Consider the following 24051-nt stretch of genomic DNA (forward strand, 5'->3'; position numbering starts at 1 on the left):
AATTTCATTGGGTTTAAACATGGGCCATGCCTTCATGACCTCTATTAAAGGATCAGCAGTGGAATAAGCATAAAATTACATCTATTATATTAGCTCATTGGGCTAATGCTGTGGAGGCTAATTCTCTGCTCATTTTCATATCCACTCATGGAAACCTCCATCCTGGCTCAGAGGCCTAAAGCAATTGTCATACTAGCTTCCACTAATTCCTCAGTACCACAGCACCTCTCAGTACCACAGTACCTCTTCTCTGTGTGGAGAGAGGATTCCTCAAATCCCCATCCTCATGGGTGAGAAAGGAGAACATGCCTAGTTGGTGTTTCATTCCCTCTCTCCCCTGCCCTTGAATCTACTAGACCTGAAAGTTTGTCGTAGGAAATCCGTTTTCATCCAGGTTACTTACCAACTTTTCCTGTTCCTTAATCTCTTCACACTGCACTGTTCCTGCCAGTTGTGAAGAGGGGATTTGCCTATTCATAGTTGCACCACCAGGGACAACATAAGCAGAACAGGCAGCAAAACACCCCAAAGCAACTGTACGCTATCTTACAGTGAAGAGCAGGATAAAGGGCAGGTGCCAAGCTGAACTTCACTGAAGTAGGCTTTATTTCTTGCTGAGGTTGTCCATTCCACTGATGAACAGCTCTTACTGTCAAGGAAGCTCCTCCTAATGCTTAATTTCCTTTCTTGTAATTTGAATCCATTGGTTTGGGGGCTATGCTCTTGGGCAGCAGAAAGCATGCTTGCTCCACCTTCAATGTAACAGCCCTTTAGATATTTGAAGGTGGCTATTGTATCACTTCTCAGTTTTCTCTTCCCTAGGCTTAATGTACCCATCTTGGTTTCCAGACCCTTGATAATCTTGGTCACATTTCCCAGCACATACTCCAGCTTACTGATGTCCTTCTTAAACTGTGGTTCCCAGAACTGGACACAGTACTCCTGGTGGGGTCTGATCAAGACAGAATAAAGTGGTACTATTACTTCCCCCACCACGCATTCAGTGAACTGGATGCTTGTGTGATTTTCTTTAATTCTGAAAAGGGCTCGAAAAAGGAGAAGGAATCTGTGGCTCTCTAGATGTTGTTGGCTCTCATCAATGCCCCAGGTAGCATGGTTAATGGTTAGGAATGATGTAATCAAAAGCCTCAGTCCAAAAATAACCTAATCTATGTTTTCCTATCACAATAAATTTAAAAAAATTAAGAAATTGTCCAGTAGCACCTTAGAGATCAACTAAGTTTGTTCTGGGTATAAGCTTTTGTGTGCATGGACACTTCTTCATGTATAAATGCTTGTTTTTAGCAAAGCTGTAATTCTGTTTTCCCTTATGCACAAGTGTGAACTGTTCAAAGTGCATTTGATAATGAATTGACTGTCTGCTGTCATTTTTATTCAGCTGTTGAGTTATTTTACCTTTACAAATAATAATTTATCAGTAATTTATATAATCTGTTTTTCTATTTTATCTGCATGCTATGCCGTATTGTGTTTTTAATATTCGGTTGGGAGCCACCCAGAGTGACTGGGGGAAACCCAGACAGATGGGTGGGGTATTAATAAATTATTATTATTATTATTATTATTATTATTATTCAGATACACTTGGTGTATCTGAAGAAGTGTGCATGCACACGAAAACTTATACCCAGAACAAACTTAGTGAGTCTCTAAGGCGCTACTGGACAACTTTTTTTTCTATTTATTTATTTCGACTGCGTCAGACCAAGACGGCTACCTACCTGAATCTATTGCTATCACAATATTAGTCTGATTTAGCTAAACGAAACTGACATGAAGTTCACAGCATGCAGAGATTGTGAGCAGGCTTACTGGAACAAGAACTATTTCTAACTTAACCTGTAATACTGTCATTAATTCTGTTTGCCATTTAACTACCATTTATTTCCTCACCATTTAGACACAGTGTCTACGAGACTTTTATTAATGGAAGGAGACTTCACTGCCAATGTTTAACTACTCTATAACTACACTGTGTTACATATAACCCCAAAGTCTAAGGAACAGCAATGGACCTTAGGAATGTGATGCTTCTAAGGCAATGGGTATCTGGGGAAAAGGAGTGCTGAGGAGGCTGAATGGTTTGCTGTAGGAGGATTTCATTCCCCACACAGGATGACATACTTAATTAGATGCCTTGAGACTTTTTCTCTTGCACAGTCCTCTTCAGGAACTGCAAACCTTAGCTAATTTAACACATCCCTGTTTTAATAGGAATGCCGTTTTCCAATACGAAAATATTTACCAGAGAGGGGAAGAAATGTTTACACAAAACAGACAACTATAATATATTTCTTTAAAGTGAATGTAATAAAAATGGTTTAAACAACATTTATAGTGTAGAATCCCTCTGGAATGTTTTATTTTCTTTTGAATGAATCCACTATACAGCCTGTAGTTATTTAACGCATATGTCTGATAAGCACTCAGGCCTCAGATGATTTAAAGTGCACATTTGAAAAAGTGCACATTTACTACCTATTGCTCAAGAATATCAGCTCGGCAAGTGTGCTCCATGAATTTCATCACAGTGAATGTGGGATTCAAAGGTAACTCTGGTGTGTGAAGTGAAGGCCCAAGACAGGTGTTGATCATCATGTGAGCTGCGCACAGGTGGGCTGAAGCGAGCTGCTGCCATTCCTGTGGAGCCTCCTTTTATTGAGACAAATATGCAAGCCAGGCAGATACATTTTTGGGCTGTGACCTTTACACATCTTCCGTCCCGAGATCATGGGGTGGCACAAAGCTATTTTGGCACCTGTTTCCACAGCGTCATTTTCCCCTTGCACAGTGTATGACGAAGGAGACAAAAGGTCTCAGGGACAAAGGTTACAGACAGGACACCGCTGACTGCTGAGACCACAAAAGGTCAGACATAGGGAACGATGTTCCCTAAGTCAGCCATGACTTGTCTGAGGGGGAGTTTTTCCTGAACCCCAGGGTCACGCGTGCAGGCAGACTGTGGCTGCCTGCTGGTGGAAAGTGTCTCCTTCCAGACCCCACTGTCCACTCTGCGATATCCCTACAGGTGTGGATGTGTGTGTTTATAGACAGACAGGCAGACAGAGGTAAAGGACTGGGAGGTAAATAAAATGACTGGGAAGTGATTTGTTGTATATGTGAATCAGATGAAAATAGGAATGCTTCTGTTTTCAAATGGAAGTAGAAAAACCACAAATTCTTACAAATTAATGAAATAAGACAACTGTAATCTGTTGTTTTATATTGTATTTATGTGTTTATTTAGTAATAATACAGATGAGTAAGGAATGCTGTAATCTTATTTTCATTTACGTGAAAGAAAGCCCCATTGAACTCAGTAGGGCCTGCTATTGAATACACACATATAGGCAGAGCTTTTTTTCAGCTGGAACTTACCAGAACTCGGTTTTGGCACCTCTCAGGTGGGCACCATTGCCATTATAAGAGAGTAAGGGAGATGTTCATGGTGAGTTCCAGCACCTCTTTTTCTAGAAAAATAGCACTGCGTATAGGTCTGCTATATCTGTAAAACTGCTTGTGTTATATATCCAGTGAATTCTTTCTCTTTGCAGAAGGCCTTTTGCTTTGAACAACAACTTTCCCTCCCCCTCCTCTTCTCTCCCTGTGTGGCCCACAACCCCTCTCCTTGATTGGAATGTTTTGGACGTGGAAGGAGAGGGAAATTCTGCTTCTGAACATAATTACTTCATTGGATCCAACCCCATGACTACATAAATTAATCAAGAGCCAAAATGTACACAGGGTATACTGCTGATCATGGGTCCAGAATATGTGAGCATCCTACTGATAACCCCAACAAAAAATCGGGCATTGAGTATTTTCATTCCGCACTTGAAAAGTCTTGAAGTGGTGTTTAAGTGTTTGATGTGAATTCATAATCATTTTCTGTCTCTGCAGAGCAGAAATATTTTCTTACAGAGCAGGAAGACAGAGAGGCAGGCTCTCAGCCCCACTACTGATAGCAAAGGGCCAAAGATATTCACTTGGCCTGGGTTGATTTTATAGGTTCTATCACAATAACCTGTTTTGGCAGGGCAAAACCTTGTGAAGTGATGAGCATGAAAGCTGAATACATTTTTGGGTTTGCTGCTGAAGAGTCCACCAAGCACCACTGTGCATTATAGGAGTTGGAACCTCTGGCTCTCCAACTGTTGCTGAACCACAATTTTCATCAGCCCTAGAAGCATAGCCAATGGTCATGAATGGTGAAAGCTACAGCTCAGTGACTTACGGAGGGCCAGATGTCTCCCACATGTGGTACAATGGAAAAGCATTTGACTGAAATGACAACAAGAGGCCGTGTGCAGTTTCCAACTGACGTATCTGAAGCATCGAGCTTCTAGAGCACAAAATAACTTACCTTTGCGTAGATGCAGCTTTCATTGAGTTTTTGCAGGGTGCAATTCTTCTCACACATTGGACACATGACAGTTTCATTTGCCTCGCAGATCTCTCTGCTGCACCAGGAAATAAAGACAGCCAATGTTTATTCAGGGATGACTGATGTTTATGACATTCATTATGGTAGCTGACACAGGCCGCAAGGCTTCTGATATTTGCAGTATTGTGTTTGTACCATATTTTGAAAGCTGGACCTAAATTTATTTTATTGCACAGACACAACACAGGACATGGCAGTTTAATTATGATTTCTTTGACAGTAGGATTTTTGGAAGTTCTGTTTCACTTTACCACCCTCCCAAGTCACATGATGGTCCTGGGATGTAGCCAAGGCAGATACCCTGGCAGGAAAGAAACTCTCAGAACCGAGTGCATAAAGTCAGCATGAAGTTGCTGGTGCAAGTTGCTTCTTCCTGATTTTGTATGATTCCTCTTTCCATTGCAGCTTCCTGCACCACAACCCAGGCCCCAAATGACACACACATGGGGCAGGACGAAGAGTCCAGATATTCCCAGAGGTTTGGATTGTATCAATCTATGTCTTTGATATTGCCTGGCTGGTGATGATGACTAAAATTTCTCCCAGGCCTTGCTACAAAAACAGAGAAATTTCTCCCAGGTCTTTCTACAAAAGTAGTTATGGAAAAAGAAATATTTAAACCCATGCATTTCCTTTTTAAGCAACTGCTATCGACTGCTAAAGCATGATAATCTTAGTTTTGTTTCTAGACATGAAGCACATATCAACTATAGTGCTTGCCAGTTTAATCATTGATTTATCTGAATACTGGGCTAGGTTTGAAACTCTAGTTCCCACAATCTGAAGACTCATAATCAAATAAAAAATTCAGAAACTGCTGAAGGGATGTCTAGCGGTGAATATTAATTACCCCTCTGTTACCTGTGCATCATGTTTTGTGAAAGAAAGTTGTGTTATGCAGATTTGTTTTAAAAATCAAATTCATCACAAACCACTAGAGGGAATACTAACTTTACCTAAGTGCCAGCCTGTTACATAACTCTAAGAATTGATTTGCACTGCTGTATGCTTTTTAAAATACAACCAGCATTAATCACTGAAAACAGAAGGTTTCAAGGTGTGGGCCAGAATGAAGGCATATCAGCCATGCACTATGTTAACTGTTAAAAAAAGAGATGTTTCTAGTTACATCCTCTTCCTTCTGGAAGCAAGAACCTGTCCCCTAAACAAGTTTGTATGAGTACCTGTTATGCGTATCTAGTGCAAAGGGACCTGTATTCTGCAGATGCTCAGAGTCATATATCTCATATGATTGTAAGTACTTCATATGTAATTATATTAAGCAATTACATATGAAGTAATTATATGGTGAAAACTGCTGAATGCCCATTGTTGCATCATGTATTACTATGATATATACAAATATATAAAATAACTGAAGAACATCAATGAGTCTGTTGATGAGTCAAAATCTGTTCTGTATCAAACTTTCCATTGGTTCATATTATCCAGGTTGCCAGCTACGAAGGCACATAACATGTCTGCAAAATATTACAAAACGGAGTTGTTAATTACTTTAACTGATTTTTCTGTTTGTTTTAACAGTTTATGTTGTATTCTATGGTGCTATGCACAATGAAGTATGTTATGTTGTAGCCCATCATGAAATGACAAATGATGGGATAGAAGTGGAAATAGTAGATAGCTAACTAAACAAAGTGTTCCAGTCCTGGCTTCTTGCACTTAAAATGGGTTTCTGATTACACTAAACTCTGCTGAGGCCTGGCTAGCAAATGTTACATTTTGTGGACAAACCTATGAAGCCATTATCGACCCACTCTGCTCTTTTTTCAGTTACGAGCATCAACGGTTTTGGAATCCAGTAGTCTTAAAACCAGATGGCTTTGTATTGACGCATTAAATTAATAGTTATGTCTTTTGGGGATGCTAATTTGTCAAACTGACATGAGGTCTTGTTGCATAATGAAAATCCAGGATGATCCTTGTGTTCCTTGACATTTTAGTTGATGAGGGTTAAAACAGTGCAGTGAATGTACTGCAGTTGTGCAGTGTAGCTATGCAATTAATATGTTAGGAATAATAATCATATTTTCTGAGTTAGGGAGGAATACATTTAATTAATTAATTTTCAATGCTTTTCTGATCATTCCGTCAGTGCAAACATTTCAGCTTGACAGACAGAATGACACCCCTCCCCCTTCTCCTCACATGTGTCAGGGACTGGCTGGATAAAGTAGTAGGAGGCACCAGCCAGTGAACCCCCAAGGGAACCCTGAGAGAAGGATGGCTCAGAAGCTGTGGAATGGTAGTGGGACACTGAGGAGAGGTCAGAGGGAGACGATTGGGAGGATGGGATGGATGCTGAAGAGGCAACAGGGTTTAGTGAGCAGGAAGAGCCTGTGACAGAGAATAGTTCAGACTCTGAGGCTGAAGCAGAGAAGCGGGGGAGGTCAAGAGACTACTGAAGAATCCATGGAGTCTTCGTCTCCTGCTGTAACAATTTCCCCTTCCCCCTGGTCTCCAAGAAGATACATGATAAGGAGGAGAACAGAACAGAGGCTAGTGATACGCACATGCAATTGGAGAATGCTTGGGAAACATTCGAAAGAGGAGGAGCCTTAGAAAGAGTAGAAGGCAGGGACCTTCAGTCCTGGCAACCACTCTACAGGGGCAAGACCTACTGGGATGTGTTTCTGAGTTGTATGCCGTTTCTTTGAGTAAAGAGTTAACTTCACTGACGATGGAGTCTTGTACCTTTCGTGTGACCTGTGTCTGACTCCGGCCCCTGGCAACATGATGGTTCATAGGTTCTCACAACACACCCACCCACCCAAGCAAATTTGGGGAGCCATGTGAGGAGAGGGCCCATTGCACACATGGATGTATTGGCACGGGGCTTCTACAGATGAGCCTCTGTAGCTGAATCCCACCCACAATTTTGATTATCAAAAGGCTTTCACAAAAATTTATTTATTTATTTATTTATTTATTTGTTAAAAGCATTTCTATCCCATTTCCCCTCATAATGATGCCTACTGGAATGAGGTTTCTTCCCCAGAATATTTTTGTGGGTTTGCCATCTGTTTACTGTGAATAAGACTGTTTCGTGGTTTGGCCTTGAGGCAATGGTGGATCAATGTCAGGGACAGGAGAGGGTTAATGGGACCAGGAGGATTGCTCAGTCAAACCTACTGGCCAGGTCTGGAGTTACCTTCCCTTTGTTAGGGAAAGGTCTTGTCTAAAAGGTCTGTAGATGCTTTAATAACAGGCAGGACCTATCAAAACATCTGGAGAAAATTTTTGGATCAGAGACTTTAATGTGCATCATAAACTTGTTCTAAGTAATGGTTCTAATTTCAAACCGCTGTTACGCTTTTTTCCAAGAAAGAACAGACTAGCTGCTGTTTGTTGTCTGCTATGTTTTAATTAAGTTTATGACATGTGAAAAAGCAGTAAAATATATTCTTTTAAAAGAATAGGACATTAGAAGGTTTTGGACAGTTCTGCTTTGGGGGGGGGGGGGCATAGCTTTCTTCCCCCATCCAACCTAAGAGCTGTGTGTTTGTATGCTGGGAAGTCACTGAATCATTGGAACTTTGGCTTGTGCAACAGAACTCCAACCCCCTCATCCCTTCACCAACCCCAAATTTCCCCAGGGTTTTCCCCAACCCTCCAGAGCAATGTTGTTGGTTTTTATTTTATTGGAGCATCTTGGCATTTCTTCCTTCCTTGCTCCCCTGTAATTGATAACATTGTCACATTGTGCTTTTCCTCAACTTCTCTCTACATCATTGGCTGTTGCCAAAGGGGGTAAGAGAATGTACAAAGTGATGGCAGCACAACACAAGGTAACTGAGGCAAGATAACTTTATGAGGCACAGGTCAGAATGGGGAGATTTTAGTTTCAAATGCTACATTGCATTGTCATGCTTTTATTTTATTGTCAACCTAGAATAATAACTTTTCAGTATAGAGAGAGTCATTTTGTCCCGTCCCCCCTACCTTTTGATGTAAATGCTTATCTAAGGAGGGAAAGTAGCTCATACCAGAATGTTATTTTATTTTTAATTACTGTGAAGTGGATCTACTGCATCTCAAAACAATCCTTAAAAAGCAAACAGAAACTGGACTGAAGAGGATCACACACTAAAAGCAGCATGCACACACCAAAAACCTTAGGCCTGGTACGAAAAACCCACCTTGTGATTATTCCATATGATATTCAGGCAGCAGAGGGGGGCTTAGGCCAATTTGCATTATTCTCGTGATCCATTTCGACAGCTACTCGAGAGCTGCCAGCTCATAGCGACAGAGCATGCTGTGTTGTGATTTTATAAAAGGGGACATCCCCACACCTCTTACCTTACTTGGCTGGAATCCATGGTAAATAATCCATAAAGGAAAACAAACAGCCCAACAAGGGCAGCAGGAATGAGCATCCCAGTATACCATCCCAGCCAAGCGAAATAAAGGCCAATTTTCTCTCCAAAATACCGCCTGCGTAAGAAAAAGGTAAATATACAATAGGCTTAAATGTCAAAGTAATTGAATGCCAATGCCAATGCCAGCCTTGGCAACAGAGCATTCACCTTAAGTGGAAGTGGAACTACTCTTCAGTTGGGATGGGATTTGGTTAGAAATGGGTTTGGCAAACCCCTTTTATTTTGCTTCAACATATAATGTGAAGACCACTGATTGCAGTCAAGGTCAGCTTCCCCAATCTGCTGCTGGCCAGATGTTTTGGACTACAATTTACCTAGGTCCCAGCCAGCTGACTAATAGACAGGGGCAATGGGAGTTGTAGTCTGAAATGGGAGTTCATCACAGTGGAAAAGCCTGTTCTGGACCATAGATATTTTTTATTTAACACAGTCAGGCACAACTAGAGTCCTGTCTGTTTATTTATTGTAGAGACTCTTGGAGCAGGGAGTATTGTTGCCATTACTGACTACAGGTTAAAAAGTACATATGGATGCAACACTAAACCATAGTTTAACATGGCATGAACAAAACTCTGCAGCAAAGTTGGCCCTGCAAATAGGCAAAGTGAAGTGGTCACCTTGGGGCAGCTGATTTTGGTGGTCATAAAAGGGAAGCAAATTGTTAGTTATTATGTTATTACAATTGTATTTTTGTGGGACTTCGTTGCTGAAATGACTTGGCCATGTTTTAGGTCAACCTTGCTCTGTGGTTGTTGTTTTTTTCATAGTTTTGCTTCTGATTTTTGCTTAACTGCAATTTCTTGTATTGATGTGTTAATGTTAACCATAGTTTGTTCAAAACTTTAACCTTTGGATTTTGAAACTGGCTTGTTTCAAAACAACAACCCATAGTTTACCATAGTTTTAGCTTGAAACACTAAACTGCAGTTAATGGAAAACAGAAGAGAAACTTTCAACATCCTCCTGAGATGCTACAGGAGGAGGGGGGATGGGGGAAATGCATGAACCATTGGTTAGCTTGGCTTGTTCATGTCACATTAAGCAATGGTTTAGCCAGATGCCAAAATGCAGCCAGAGTCTCTGGACATGGCCTAGGCAGCCGTTCCTTCCACACATGCCAATAACTAGATCTGGTAACACCAGTAGCATGTGGCATGGTGGGATGGCAGCACTCACCAGACTACTGGGTTGTTGCATGGCTGCTGCTTATCAGAAGGGAGAGGGAAAGGGAGAGGTGGTGGCAAAGTTGGCACATTGCAAATGGACTGGGACAGCCAATTCAGTGTGATTGAACTACTGTATTTGTGCTATTGTATTTATTTGCAGATGCATGCTAAATTGTTATCTTGCATTTTCTGAATACAGCATGCATTTCATCAGAACTAAGAAACAAATAAAAGATTTTTTAAAAATCAATTTATACACTACTTAAAGCAGAGATGGAGAAGTTTTCTCAGGCTGAGGGCTAGATTCCATCAATCATCCAGAGGTCACACTCCAGGGGGAAAAGTGCATGGCACAATAAATGTCTACCTACACAGGCCAGATTTCAACTGCACAAAAGCCAGAGGTTTATTTTTTACATATACAGGGCCGTTTTACCCATAGGCACTAGGGGTGTGGGGCACCCGGGCACCGGGCTCCCAGGAGACCAGGCCGAGAGTCTAGGGCCCAGGAGTTGAGTCCAGGGAAGAGCCCGCCCGTCGGTCGGAGTGCTGCAGCGGACTCTTCTGCTGTGGGCGGCTCTGCGCCGCAAGTTCGGGGGCAACCGAATGCTGAGGCGGCCAGCCGACTCCGCCCTCCTGCATGCCTGGGACTGGGCAACCTGGGGTGTGTGTGTGTGTGTGTGTGCCAGGTGGATCTTTGCACCACAGCACCGCATATGCTTAAGATAGCCCTGTACATATATCCTCTCAAAACCACTTGAGAGTGTAGAACACTATTGGTGAGGGGTGTGGCCTAAGGACTAGGGGTGTGGCCAAGAGAGTGTCCCAAGTGCCAGATAACAGTGGCATGATGGGATGCATTCAGTCCCTGGAACAGAGTTACCCAACCAATTTAAAACACTAGGCTGATATAAGGAGACTGTTCACAGCAGAAAGTTCATTGGAACGCCATTCAGCCTTCCTCCCTTTTCATGGGACTAAACCAAGTTCTGCAGTATTCTTAGAGTACCTGATCAAATCCAAAGGCTGGTATTTATACCACATTCCCCACCGTGCCCAGCGCTCATATAACAGATGTCGATGATTCTGGGCTCCGTGAGTTTTGATGGGATGCCTGCTCTTGTGACTTCCCTGGAAGACAGATAGTGGAGGAGGGAGGATTGTTATGTGCTTATACAAAAGAAAAGGGTTCTTATGAAGAAATTAAGAAAAATATTCAAACAACATTTCTAATGGAACAGGACAGTTGCTCCATGTATTACCAAACAATGCTGAACAGTACAGTCTTGAGTGTACTCTGCTCAAGCTGAGGTAATTATAAACATCTCCACAGAAGGAAAACATTATTTTGCAACAGAAACAGAGAGATCCTTCTGGAAGTGCTTTGTCTTGACAGTATAGAACTGAAGTACTTTCCAGCTGGATGATACTGTCCATTATTAATGCAAGTATATGGTGCATTTACGTATAAAGTACACAATTGTTACATTCATCCTCACAATAATTCCCATGTTTAAAAATATGAGGAGAAGGAAAAGCAATGTGTGTGTGTGTAACATAAAGTTATTGTATTGTTAATGATATTGCTTGTCTCAATATTGAAATTTAATTAATTATTTTTTTAAAAAAAAAATACTTGTTTTTTGCTAGTGCAATGTGGGGCACCCAATTTATGCAGACTGCAGTCCACCCCACACCCCCCTGAGAAGCTGCTCTTGAGGATTGGTGGAAAGTTTTGACTGCAGTTGGGGATTGACAAAAATTGGGGGCCCACCTTATGTGAATGGAAGCACTTCCCACTAGCATAAGCCACTGCTGAGAACAAATACCATTGCATATACACACATATATAATAGCAGCAGCAGCAATAATATTAATAATAATAATGATGATGATGATGATGATGCTGGAAAGTCCAAAGGCTTTTTCTCTCTCACACACATTCAGCTGAATGCACTTAGAATCCTCCCTCTGACTGAGAAACATACACAACAAGGATTCCCCATTACAGTGAGGATTCTAACCATGCTCAGCCCAACATCATCTCCAAAGCTTCCTGCTTGACTTGAAAGGTTGATTTGTCATGGAAGATGCAGGTATGGGACTTTGTGAGTGGAACTTGCCGTCCTACAGGCTGGTGCACTGGGCAGAACTTGACTGCAGTGAGTTGAAATAACATATTCCATTTTTTTATACTAATGTAGAACACCACTTAGGCCCTCTTCCAAGTTTTGGGGTGCATAGAAATTTTGTTAATCAAAAAAATTAATATAATGTAATATAATAATATATGCACTATGCTACCTATGACTATCTGCTTTCCAGGAAACAAAGTTCCTATTGCCTATGGCATGGACTAGAGAAACTTTTTTCATTCAGAAGGCCACATTCCCTTCTGAGCAAACTTGCAGGAGTCAAAGGCAAAATCAGACAGAGCAATGAATTCAAATATCACCTTTGTACTGTAGGCTAGCTTCCACACATACACACAGTTCTCTTTATCCTCTATCTAAGAAAGCAAGAGTTTGAGAGCACATCCCAGCCAGGCAACAAACAAACAAGAAAACCTCAAGGAGAGTGCAAAGCAGAGCCAGGAGGGACTGTGCCTGGGACGGGTGCATGGCTTGGGGCTGGATAAAGGGGCTTGGAGGGCCATATGCAGCATCTGGACCTGAGGCACCCCCTTGCTTGTGGGTGTTGTGCCTTAGGCTAGAACCTTGTGCTCATGAATAAACATGCTTTGGGTGGGTTGCATGACATCTAGCGCAACAAAAAACTACACAACGAAGATAGTTTGAAGAAGGGGTCTTCAGAGAAGAATGACGGAGCGGAGAAACAGAAATACCTGAGAGCAAATTTACATTTAATTTGCGGACTGCAGGAGGTTAATGCAAACTTAGAATGAACATACCATACTCAAAGCACTACTACTTAATCTACCTCGTGAGGTGGAAATGCAGCTTCGTAAGTTCCGTTGTTGAGTAATCTGTTGATGCCTAGGGAATGAAGAAGACAGTAACACAACTTAGAAATCAGGTTCCTCAACACAAGTGCTAACATCCAAGTGCTGCTCCAAAATGTGGATTTCGTTAACGTTATTTCTGCATTTCATTTGTGATATTTTTTAGCTGGCTGTAAACCACTTAGAGAATTTCTTTGAAATATGAAGTAGTATATAAATTTCCTTATTAAGAATATTTTCTGGTTTTGTTCATGTTGCCACACATGCCCCATTTTTCTGTCTGCTTCTTCTTTTATTCTAGATAGGTTCAGGGGTGGCGGAGGGGCGGCGGGGGCCCTGGGTGTCACCACTGAGGCGGGTGACAAAATGCCGGGTGGCACTCACAGCGGGGCCTGAGCCAAGCTTCTCTCCTGGGAGTGACATGGTGGCTTGGGTGCCCGCAGGCTCCGTGCTGCCCCAAACGGTCCCCCCCCCCCAGCTGTAGGACAGCTGAGTGGGAGGAGGCCGACTCCTCGGAGGCCCCATGGAGCGTCCTGCCCCAGCTGGCCCCACCCCCACAGGTGGCTGGATATGCCCCCATGGTTAGCTGGCCGCACCCCTGGGTGTAAGGCACACGTGCCACCCCTGGTGCCCGATTGGCTTGCTCCGCCGCTGGATAGGATTACCCAGCTGACAAGCACCTGGGTATGGAATGAATTGCAACACACACACACAGACACACGCACACAGCAATCTTGATGCCATCGCACAAAGGCCTCAAGTGGGCCTATTGCACTGTGATATCTTCAACACACACTTGTGTATATGCTTCAGGGTTTCTGTGTGTGTTTTTGCATTGTACAAAAAGGGAATCCTGATGTGACAGTGTGGTGGATTCCATGTTCTTCTTTTGCTGGTTGCCAACAGGCCAATCCAGACAGGTTTTTACATTTTAAAGGAAATGTCCAAGGTGTGGTGGGGTTTTTTTTTTTTGCTTGGGGGGCAGACTCGGGCTGCTCTGCATGTCATGGCCTCTTTCCCTGGCTCTGGCTAGCAGCAGCTCAGGCTACCTCTTTTTTTGCTCTTCAACATATGGCAACCCTAATTCTAGTTCTCCTTAACCTGAAACGATGAACCAATTCAAAAATCATTATATGCAAGGCTAATGGTGTTTCAAGTCAAGTCAGCAAGTTTCTCCAAGCAGATAAAAGCTCTTTGCTCTTCTGCTTCTCATCTGGTCATTTGCTAATATGGTTACTGTCAAAAGCTATGAGGCGTGGATCAGTTTGCTGCTTGTTGGATTCAAGTCTGAGTTTCAAAGTCCTAGATTAAAAAGTGCTGCCCACAATAAACATGCAGCTCCTACAAAGGATGCTGTCCTTTACATCCCCCAATGCTCAATTTATAAGGATCCCCACGGAATCCCCACAGCTTTAGCTGCAGGAAGAACTTTGTTTCCCCCAGTGATTTGATATACTATTTCCAGTTTCATAATGAAAGTGATGTTGCTTGGTTTGTTTCTTTATTTGTGCTGGCATCTAGCAAAATAAGAACTTGTGTGCTCAACTGAACGTTTGGGGGGGAGGTTTGTGCTCTGTTTTCTTATGGCTAATAAGCGAAATGACTACAGTCTTTGAGTCCCTAACTAAATACATTAGATATGTAGATACCTTGCACAAGTATAAGGGCCTCTTCACAAGTGCAAAACACCTTTGGATTCAAGCCTTTATTAACAATCTTTGTCAAATTGACAAGTATTGTTAGTTTTCTGTGAACTTCTAGGGTTGCCATACGTCCTGAAATTTCTGGACATACCCGGAATACTGCAGTTGGAAGCAGCATCTGGGCAGAAATCGGTAAAATGTCCAGGAAAATCTGGACATGTGGCAACCCATGTTGGCAGTGTCTTTTTTTGCTGATTTTCCTTAAAAAATAGCTGAATTTGTGAATTTGCCCAAAAGCTCAACTACTTTGCCCCCCCCCAAGCCCAACAACTATTTGAAATATGGCAACCCTATGTGAAGAATCTTACGGCTGCTTCCTCCTCCAGGAGGAATTCAAGTGCATGCCAAGTTTTAGGTTTGCTTAGTTAATGTTGATTAAGGGACTCTGCTGTCTTAGCACAACAAATCTGCTTTTTAGAAAGAATTAGGCTGGATCTAAACACATCAAAGAAGCATTTCCGTTTGAAGCATTGTAAATTTAAACAGGGAAAGCAGGTAGAGAAAAATGGGACTCCACATTGCCATCTGGTGGCATAATGTTATATGGCACATACAATGCATACCAATCACTTTTTCTTTACCAGTCCTTAGTCTTTTCATGGTTTGGATAGTGATGGGGAAATGTATTGAAAAATACGGGATGACTGACAGACTAATTAACGGAAACGAATGTAAACAACCTGCAAGCAAATGAGAATGAATGCTTATTGTCCTGTAACAAACAAATCAGAAGAAATGTGCAATAAAGGCAGGATATAATCTAACATCTGCGTAAGCATTGTGCAAGCAAAATTGAATGAATGCTTAAGAAAATGGTCATCTGGAGGGTCCCCAGGTGAAAATTCCACGACGTCTTCTCCAATTGGATGTTATCTATATTTTAGTATAAATATTCACTCAATAATTTTGGCTGGCAGAGCATATGTTGCTAACAACAAGCAGTCTTAATACCCAAGTGGAATTATACCCATTTTTGATTTCCCATCTTCATACTTCGTTCTCTGCAGCATATGGTGTACTATTCTACTTCTCGTGGAGTTGCTGAAGAAACTGTCTTTGTTGTTTATTGTAAAACTGTTGAAGAGATAGTTGATGTCGATTAATTTTCAAAGCAACTGTCAAAATATCACCATACAATATATCTCACAACGAACGAAATAGCTCCACACATTAAATACAAGCACGGGCACCTGAGCCTTTGATTTTCTGCCATTCAAATGTCTGTCTTTAAACTTCCTTTGCCTTTTGGGTTCACCTGCTGTCCTGTTTCCACAGCAGTAGCCCTTCCCAATATCACTCCCCAGCTAGATTTCCCTTTTGCTGTTGCAGCACGCACTTCTTGTGCCAGAAACCTTTGCCTCCCTAGAATGGTTTGGATGCCTTTTCCATCCAATGATTTTCAAATAATTAACTCCAATGTGGTTCAGAACCTAATCTTAGGCTGCAATCTTATACCCACTTACCTGGTATTAAGACCCACTGAATTCAGTGGGACTTACCGGTACTTCTGAATACACACAATTAACATGTTTCTTAAAAAGGCCATGTATTAATATCTTATTTATATCAATTGAATTGTTCAACTTGTAGTTCGGTCTAGTTAAATGAATACTGAAAAGCAAATCCATGAGTGTCAGGTGACTTCAAATGTTCAAGGATCTCATTGCCCCATTTAAAATGTGAGCAACTAAAACCTGAAACTTTTTAATTTCTGCAAGTAGTGCAATTCAAGCAATCTTCAAGCTGGTTCTGAGACAATGGCCTTTTCAAATAAGCTTCCAAAACTTTATGTACACAAAACACTATAGGGTATTTTGCTGACCTGCTAATGTCCAATTGGATGGCCCTGCACCAGTGAGATTTCCCTCTTGGGTCACAAAATTCATGAATATCAGATTTATGGTTTTAATCAGGAACATTCAATTGTGATTCTGCTTTATGAAACAAAAATGTAGCAATTGTGAAATCCCTTAGGATTTCAGAGTAGCTCATACATTTTGAATTTAGTATTGTTGCTCTGAGAATACTGCAAAATTACCCTGGAGAAAGGGTATCCCCAGGGGATGGTACTGGTGCCTGACCCTACATTGCTAAAGACTTATCCCTAGAAGATATCACTGAATATAGATGACAGAATTTTTAGAATATAAATACCATTCAGTTTTGACATCAGCCATCTGTTAATGATGATTGATGTTATGTCACCTGCTGAGGAAAAGTGAAATATTAATCAGGGTGCCTTATGAATATATACATATGGGTCTCCCACTTACTGATGTATGCGTGCGCGACTGAAGGGCGCCGTATAGCAATCTGTTTCTTCCAGGTCAGGAAGTGCTTCTTTGTCAAGTTTCATTGGATTTCTGGGCAACCAGCTCTTCAGTTCTCTCATATTTCTCTGCAAACTGGAACATTAGGGGGGGAAATTACTTCATTCTTTTGCATGCATTTTGCCTAGAGATTTTGCTACATGCTACCCAGCAATGGGAGGGTTGTACTAGAACAGAAAACAAAGAAATTGAAGCCAGGTTCTTTATAATGTCCTCCTCTTCTAAAATGAAGAAAAATAGCTGCATAACCAGGGGATTAAACAAAGTATTATAAGTGGCACTGCCAACACTAGGAACATGGGAAGCTGCCTTGTAGCAAGTCAGACCATTGAGTCCCTCTAACTCACTATTGTCTACGCTGACTGGCAGTGGCTGTCCAGGGTTTCAGGCAGGAGTCTCTCCCAAACCTACCTGGATATGCTGGGGATTCAACATGAGACGCATGTGCTTGCAAGGCAGATGCTCTACCAGTGATGTGTGTTCCTGCCCCTTGCTCTGGTTGGGAAAAATGGAATGGAATGGCCCACATGAATGGATTTAGAGAAGAGAAAAGGAATCTCTGCTAGCCCCTGATGTTTTTTCACTCACAACTCCCTTCTGTGCCAGTCAGCAAATTCAATGGTCAGAGAGTTTGGGAATTGTAGTCCAGAAATATCTGGAGGTTCAGAGCTTCCCTCACATAACTCATGGGTTGCCATTTAGTCTGAGGTGAAATATACAATGAGGCCTCACAAATATAATAGCTGTGTTTCCATTATACATGTTCACTAAACATCCAACCTGTATTCGTAAGCTGCAATAGAATTAATATGTAGGGCCTGTGACAAAACATTGTAATAATAATAATAATAATAATAATAATAATAATAATAATAATAATAATTTTTATTTATATCCTGCCCTCCCCAGCCGAAGCTGGGCTCAGGGCGGCTAACAACAATCAAAATAATCCAGCATTCTAAAAACATTCATTATAAAATTAATTAAAATCAAATTGATGGCAACCATTAAGCAAAATTCTGTAGCAAAATAAAAACAGAGTCAACTGCATTTTACATTCTTTGACTCTATTTGGTTTGTTAGTGAGATGTCTCTCCACAAGACAGGACATTAGACTAGATCTATCCGGGCTCTTCTTGTGGTATTTATTTGAATTGTTTCTAGGCCACCCCCGTTGACCAAAGTCTCTCCTGGGTTGTTTACAAACATCAATAAAATATACAAATGCAATGCATAAAACAATCTCTCTCCAAATATTGCTCTTCTATTGAGGGCCAAATTACAGGCCTCTTGAAGTGTTATGAAGAGGAACCACAGGTTTGGTCTGCCCTTGTCACCACAGAGCTCCATCAGATGCTCTCTTGTTCAGCTGCTGCTGCTTCTGATGTGGAGATGCACTGTGGGAGTTGAGAGATAAGAGCATCTAGAACAGTGGCCCATCTAGTCCAGCATCTTCTTCCAACGGTGGGCAATCAGGAACCGATGGGAAACCTGCCAACATGATCTGAGCTTGAGCCCTCTCCTCTCCTGTGGTTTCCAGCAACTAGTATTCAGAAGCGTTGCCATCTCTGACTGTGGAGGCAGAGCATAGCTATTGTGGTGAGTAGCCAGTAATAATCTTATCCTCCTTGAATCTGTCTAATCCTCTTTTAAAGCCATCCAAGTTAATGGCCCTCACTGCCTTCTGTGGGAGTGATTTCCATAGTTTAATTATGTGCTGCGCGAAAAAGTCCTTTCATCTGTCCTGACTCTTTCAACATTCAGTTTTATTGGACGCCCACAAGTTATGAGAGAGAGGCAGAAAAACTTTTCTCTACCCACTACCTCCATGTCATGCATAATTTCCTCTCTTACTCACCTTTTCTCGGAACTAAAAACTCTCAAAATGCTGCAACCTTTCCTCAGAGTCGCTTCAGTCCCTCAGTCATTTGGGTAGCCTTTTCTGAACCTTTTTTCAACTCTACAGTACAGCCAGCCCACAACTTACACATATTTAACTCCTGCACATTCAGCTTGACGCACTTGGCAAATAAAAAATAAAATAAAATAAAGGGGGGGGCATTCAGGAAGAAAGATTTGGGCAATCCCACTTGCCATTGAACCCAATATGTTTGGACTACATGCAAATTTGGCTTTAGGTGTCATCTCCAGAACGCAACTCCCATGTAAGTTGCAGGCTTACTGTATGCCTTTTGAGGTAAGGCAAAGGCCAGAATGGTACATGGTATTCCGAATGCAGTCACACAATTTGGCAGTTTTATTTCCCATTCCTTTCTAATGATCCCCGGCATAGAATTCGCCTTTTTCTCAGCTGCTGCACACTTGGTTGACATCTTGTTGAATGCTACTTTTTTGATGTAGGTTGCTTATTTTAAAGTTTTGTTTTATTATCACATTTACTATTGCATTAGATTGTTATAAGATGTACATTTTTTGTTTCTTCAGCTTGTAAACCGCCTTGAGTATTGTAAGATAGAAAGACGGTATACAAATTAAAAATGATAATGATGATCTTCATCAAGCTATCGCGTTCTTAGTCAGTCGCTGCAAGTTCAGACCCCATGACCATGTATGTGAAATTAAAATTTATTTATTTACTTTGCCCTGACGTGCAGCACTTGTTTACACGAATTGCATTTCTGATCTAGTGTCGGGGAAAACACATCCAAGATCAAAGCACTGGTTGCAGTCACCCAGCAGTGGGAACAACGTGCACATTGTAAAGGGTGGGGAGAGGGGACGGATCCAACTCTGTCAGGGGACGTACGCACAGATACCTGCTTCTGCATATATCTTGCCCTCACTCTGTTGGTATTCAGTGCTGCAGTGTCTGAGTCTGCTGTTTGCTTGAACTCTAGGCAGTGCTTTTTAACAGAATGGCTTATTCATCTTTATAAGGTACAACTGGCACATCAGTGCAACAAATAAACAGGTAACACTTCTTTGCTGTAATGGGCCATCACTCTTAATAAATTCACTGGGGGTAATGAAAGAAACAATTTCAAATAATGAGGAGTACACCCCAGAAGCACTGAACCAGGAAAAATTTCCATCTAAATACAAAAGGAATGCAATCTTTCACTAAAATTCAATATCGGGTCCTGAAAGTGATCTTATTTGCATTGGTATAAGATGCAATCTACATATCATTAAAATCTTTTCCAAACCCATATAAGGCTACATTGCACCCATAGATATTATTGCTCTCTGCATTGCATTTCATACATTATTGCTCATTTACCGTATGTTTACTTGTGGACTTTATTTCATAGAATGATTCAGGTATGAATGAATGAATGAATGAATTCAGTTTAACCAGAAGGTCATAACCATAATTTATATATAAAGAAAACAAAACATAAGAGACCAAGACATGCAATATTGCATGTATTGAAAATAAATAGGACCAAGATAATTGAAATGTGTAAATGGTAACCATAACAACATACTGCATTAACGATTTAACAAAATTAACTCTTTTTTATTTGCACTGCTGAAAACTGGTTAACTTTTATAGGCTACAAAATTTCATTATTTGTTTAGAAAGAAATGCAATGTTCTGTTTCATGAAAAGCTCAGAAACCTTATGCAGAAAATGGGACATAGATGTTCTCTAGCACATACTTAATTAATTATCTTGAGCCTTTGGCACTGAAGCTGCAATTCTACAAACATTTATAACTAAAGTAACCATGTATGTCGTATTGAATTGAATTGAACTTGCTCCCAAGTAGACTGGGTTAGCCCCATTGAACTCTGTAGGGCTTACCTCTGAGTACACAAACAGAATTTTACTGTTAGTTCTATTCAGTTATTTTTAATAGGAGTGCCATTTTTTAAAAGAATAAGAAATTGCAGAGAGTTGATGAGAAAAAAATTATTGGCAGATTTATTTATTATATCACATGGTTTAATGATTCTGTTGTATGTACTATGGTCTCCCTTTTGTAGACTAATAATTAATATTGTTAAATCTTTACCCAAAATAGGGGGCCTTATCTCTCCACAGGCAATGGGGCAACAGAATGAAATCCTGTGGGGAGGAATCATGAGGGTTGCCTCACTTTGTCCAATGTTAGGGCCAGCCCTGGCTGTGCCTTCCATCTTAAAGGCAGAGCCACCCACAGTATTAGTTTTAACACTGGGGAGGATGGGTGTTTCGAGTGGGAAAGGGGCACTCTGTCTGTCCCTCTGTCTTCCCAAAGATATATTTCTTTGCCTTCAGGCAGTGGAAGTAGGAAATGACACTTCTTGAATGCCCTCGAAGGATTTGTACATGCTTGCTTGCACCAAGCCCCATGCCCTTTTGGAGCAAATTTAGGGGTGAATGAGTTTGCAATGCCATAGAATACAGGGCAAAAAATATTAAAAGCCCTGCTAGGTTCACAAAGTTACATACATGCTTCTCTTGATCAAGGCCTGTATTCTCAGGTATCTTGAACAGACAGCAGCGTAAATGAAACAACACACATTAAATTAACTTATAAACAAGATGATTAGGGTGGGGTTTTTTTTATAAACAGAGCAATAACAAAATTAACATTTAAAATTAAATTAAAATTTAAAATTATCATCAAATTCCTCTTCCCAGCTTTCACACCTGACTATTTAATGTATCAGTATTCCTGCCTTTGCCAACCACCATGGTTGAATCTTGTAAAGTACAGCTATTTTAGTCAAATTTGCAGTGAAAGTACAAGTTTTTATTCATTTATTTATTTTTACATTCATGGCTCACTCTTCCTCCCAAAGCAGCCCAGGGCAACAAAAACTGCATATAAATATATATATTTCTTTTTTAAAATGAAGTTAACATTTTAATAATGACATGCAAATGAGTACAAAAAGACACATGATGGAAAATGGTTGCATAATGTAAGTGAGTGGAATATGTTCCTGGTGCATAACGTTCAGTATAAGAAGCTACTAATGTCAAATTAGGGATGCGGGTGGCGCTGTGGTCTAAACCACTGAGCCTCTTGGGCTTGCCAATCAGAAGGTTGGCAGTTCGAATCCCCATGACGGGGTGAGCTCCCGTTGCTCGGTCCCAGCTCCTGCCAAGCTAGCAGTTCAAAAGCACATCAGAGTGCAAGTAGATAAATAGGTACCGCTCCAGCGGGAAGGTCAACGGCGTTTCTGTGCACTTCTCTGGTTTCAGGGGTCCTGTACCTTTTTTTAAATGTCTAATTAGTCACTTTTAAGTCACTTCTCACATTTGCATTTTAAAGTCAGGGTGCAATTTTTGCAAGTAGGATGTGTGTTACATATACAAATATCAGATGAGAATACCAATATTCACAACTTGAAGGGAAGACCTTCCTAAACTCATTGACTAGAGATATAGTAAGAAAATAAGAAACAGCCCTGTGAGGGCAGAGGGTTGGTCCTGTTAGATATAAAAGGAAAGAACCACAAGCATAGGCAACTCTTTACTGCCTCCCAAGATATCACAAGGAAAGCCCAATTGCCCATGCAGACTGATTTCACTAGTTTATGGCCAAAGTAATAAGATGGTTGTGTGGAACTCCAGATTGGCTGTAGTGAGCAGTAGGCTTCCATCATCCCCAAAAGCTGGTGGATATCTTTTCACTTGGTAAACAGTTCATGAATGTTGCCACAACAGTTAAGTCACATGAACTGGCCGTAAGATGAAACCAGGATACCTGGATTCTCTGGTGAGAAAGTGGTGGAAGGTTGGTTTCAAATTTGGTTGGCTTCTTTATGGTTAAGCCAATTTGGATTATCACTTCACAACGGTGTGTACAGGTTCGCCTCAGGGCCAGGCTATCCACACAACCACCAGCCATTTTTGTCAAGATAAATTTGACACCACAAGATGCGGTAAGGACTTCACTTCATGGTGGGTAGGACTATCATTGGCTACTTAAGTATGATTACTATATGATTCCTCCAAGATCAGAGATCTTGTGCCCCTGAATAGTAGTTTCTGGGGATTATGAGCAGGAGAGTGTTGTTGTGCTAATGTTCTGCTTGTGGGTTTTCCATAGACATCTGGTTGGCCACGGTGACTGCAAAATACTGGACTATGTAGGCCTTTAGTCTGATTTAGCAGGGCTTTTCTTATGCTCTAAAGTATGCTTCAGAAGTATTTATACAAATATGCCAAATAGATTAATAGACTAAAACCCGTATGATTAACCAATCTTCTTTAATTGATCAGCCCTATTAATTTCACCCGGTGTTTACCTCTTTTCCTTGATTGAGTGTAATATTGCCTCAATCCTTTTCTCCACAGATTTTTTTTTAAAAAAATGAATGTGAAAGCTTAAAATTCAGAAAGGGTAGCTTGAATATTTCAAAGGGGGCCAGGCCCCATGTGGCTGTGGCTCTGGAACTGAGAAAGGTCAAGGAGAATTTCATCTGACTGTGATTATCCTTTGGGAGTTCTGCCTCACACTGAAAATCAAGAGCTTTATACAGCAATGTTAATAAAAAGAAGCCACCAGCACACTTAGGCATTGTGATTTCATTATCTGTAAATGTGCCACCACACAGCTCCATTGGAAAAAACTAAACCATAATCAAGGTAAGTAATAGTTGTTAATACAACAGGAATATATCTCCACATCTGGATGTTTGGGATGGATGGGGGGAACCCTATTGCAATTCACACACCATACAAAGCAAACTATATTTTTATATATCTATGTATGTATTTGTAATGTATTTGATGCAAAGCAAGCACGTGCATGACTGGGGAGAGGAGATAAGCAGTTGTAAATTTACACAATAAAATATTTCAGGGTGTTGCTATTGAATATTCAGATCTGGAGGATGATTTATCTAAAGATGTCTTGGGCTAACTGAGAAACAGACATCCAGGAAGGCTGCAGAGTGCAAGCCACCAGTAAGATGATTTCCAGAACGAAAGGAAGGCTACTCACCTCAAAATTATGTAACCATTCATGAGAATTATATAACCTGCAACCATACACCAGAATTTCACCTAACGTTTCCTGTGCCTTTGATCATTTTTGAATGCAACATCTTTTCTCATTAAT

At 41.0% G+C, this 24051-nt stretch overlaps 1 protein-coding gene across 5 annotated transcripts in view; it reads right to left on the bottom strand.

Annotated features, from left to right (window-relative positions):
• Positions 1-24051, bottom strand: part of ANO3 (anoctamin 3) — a 230818-nt gene that overhangs the window by 42256 nt on the left and 164511 nt on the right. For all 5 annotated transcript variants that reach the window (XM_083428089.1, XM_083428088.1, XM_083428090.1 and 2 more), the window contains 6 exons: positions 16973-17104; positions 15667-15773; positions 12975-13030; positions 11044-11165; positions 8789-8923; positions 4385-4481 (listed from right to left, as the gene is read on the bottom strand). In XM_083428089.1, coding sequence (XP_083284215.1) covers positions 4385-4481; positions 8789-8923; positions 11044-11165; positions 12975-13030; positions 15667-15773; positions 16973-17104 — 649 coding nt within the window. The remainder of the gene's footprint in view (positions 1-4384; positions 4482-8788; positions 8924-11043; positions 11166-12974; positions 13031-15666; positions 15774-16972; positions 17105-24051) is intronic.

This window comes from Podarcis tiliguerta (assembly GCF_965153285.1).
Source record: "Podarcis tiliguerta genome assembly, chromosome: 1".
Lineage (NCBI taxonomy): Eukaryota > Metazoa > Chordata > Lepidosauria > Squamata > Lacertidae > Podarcis > Podarcis tiliguerta.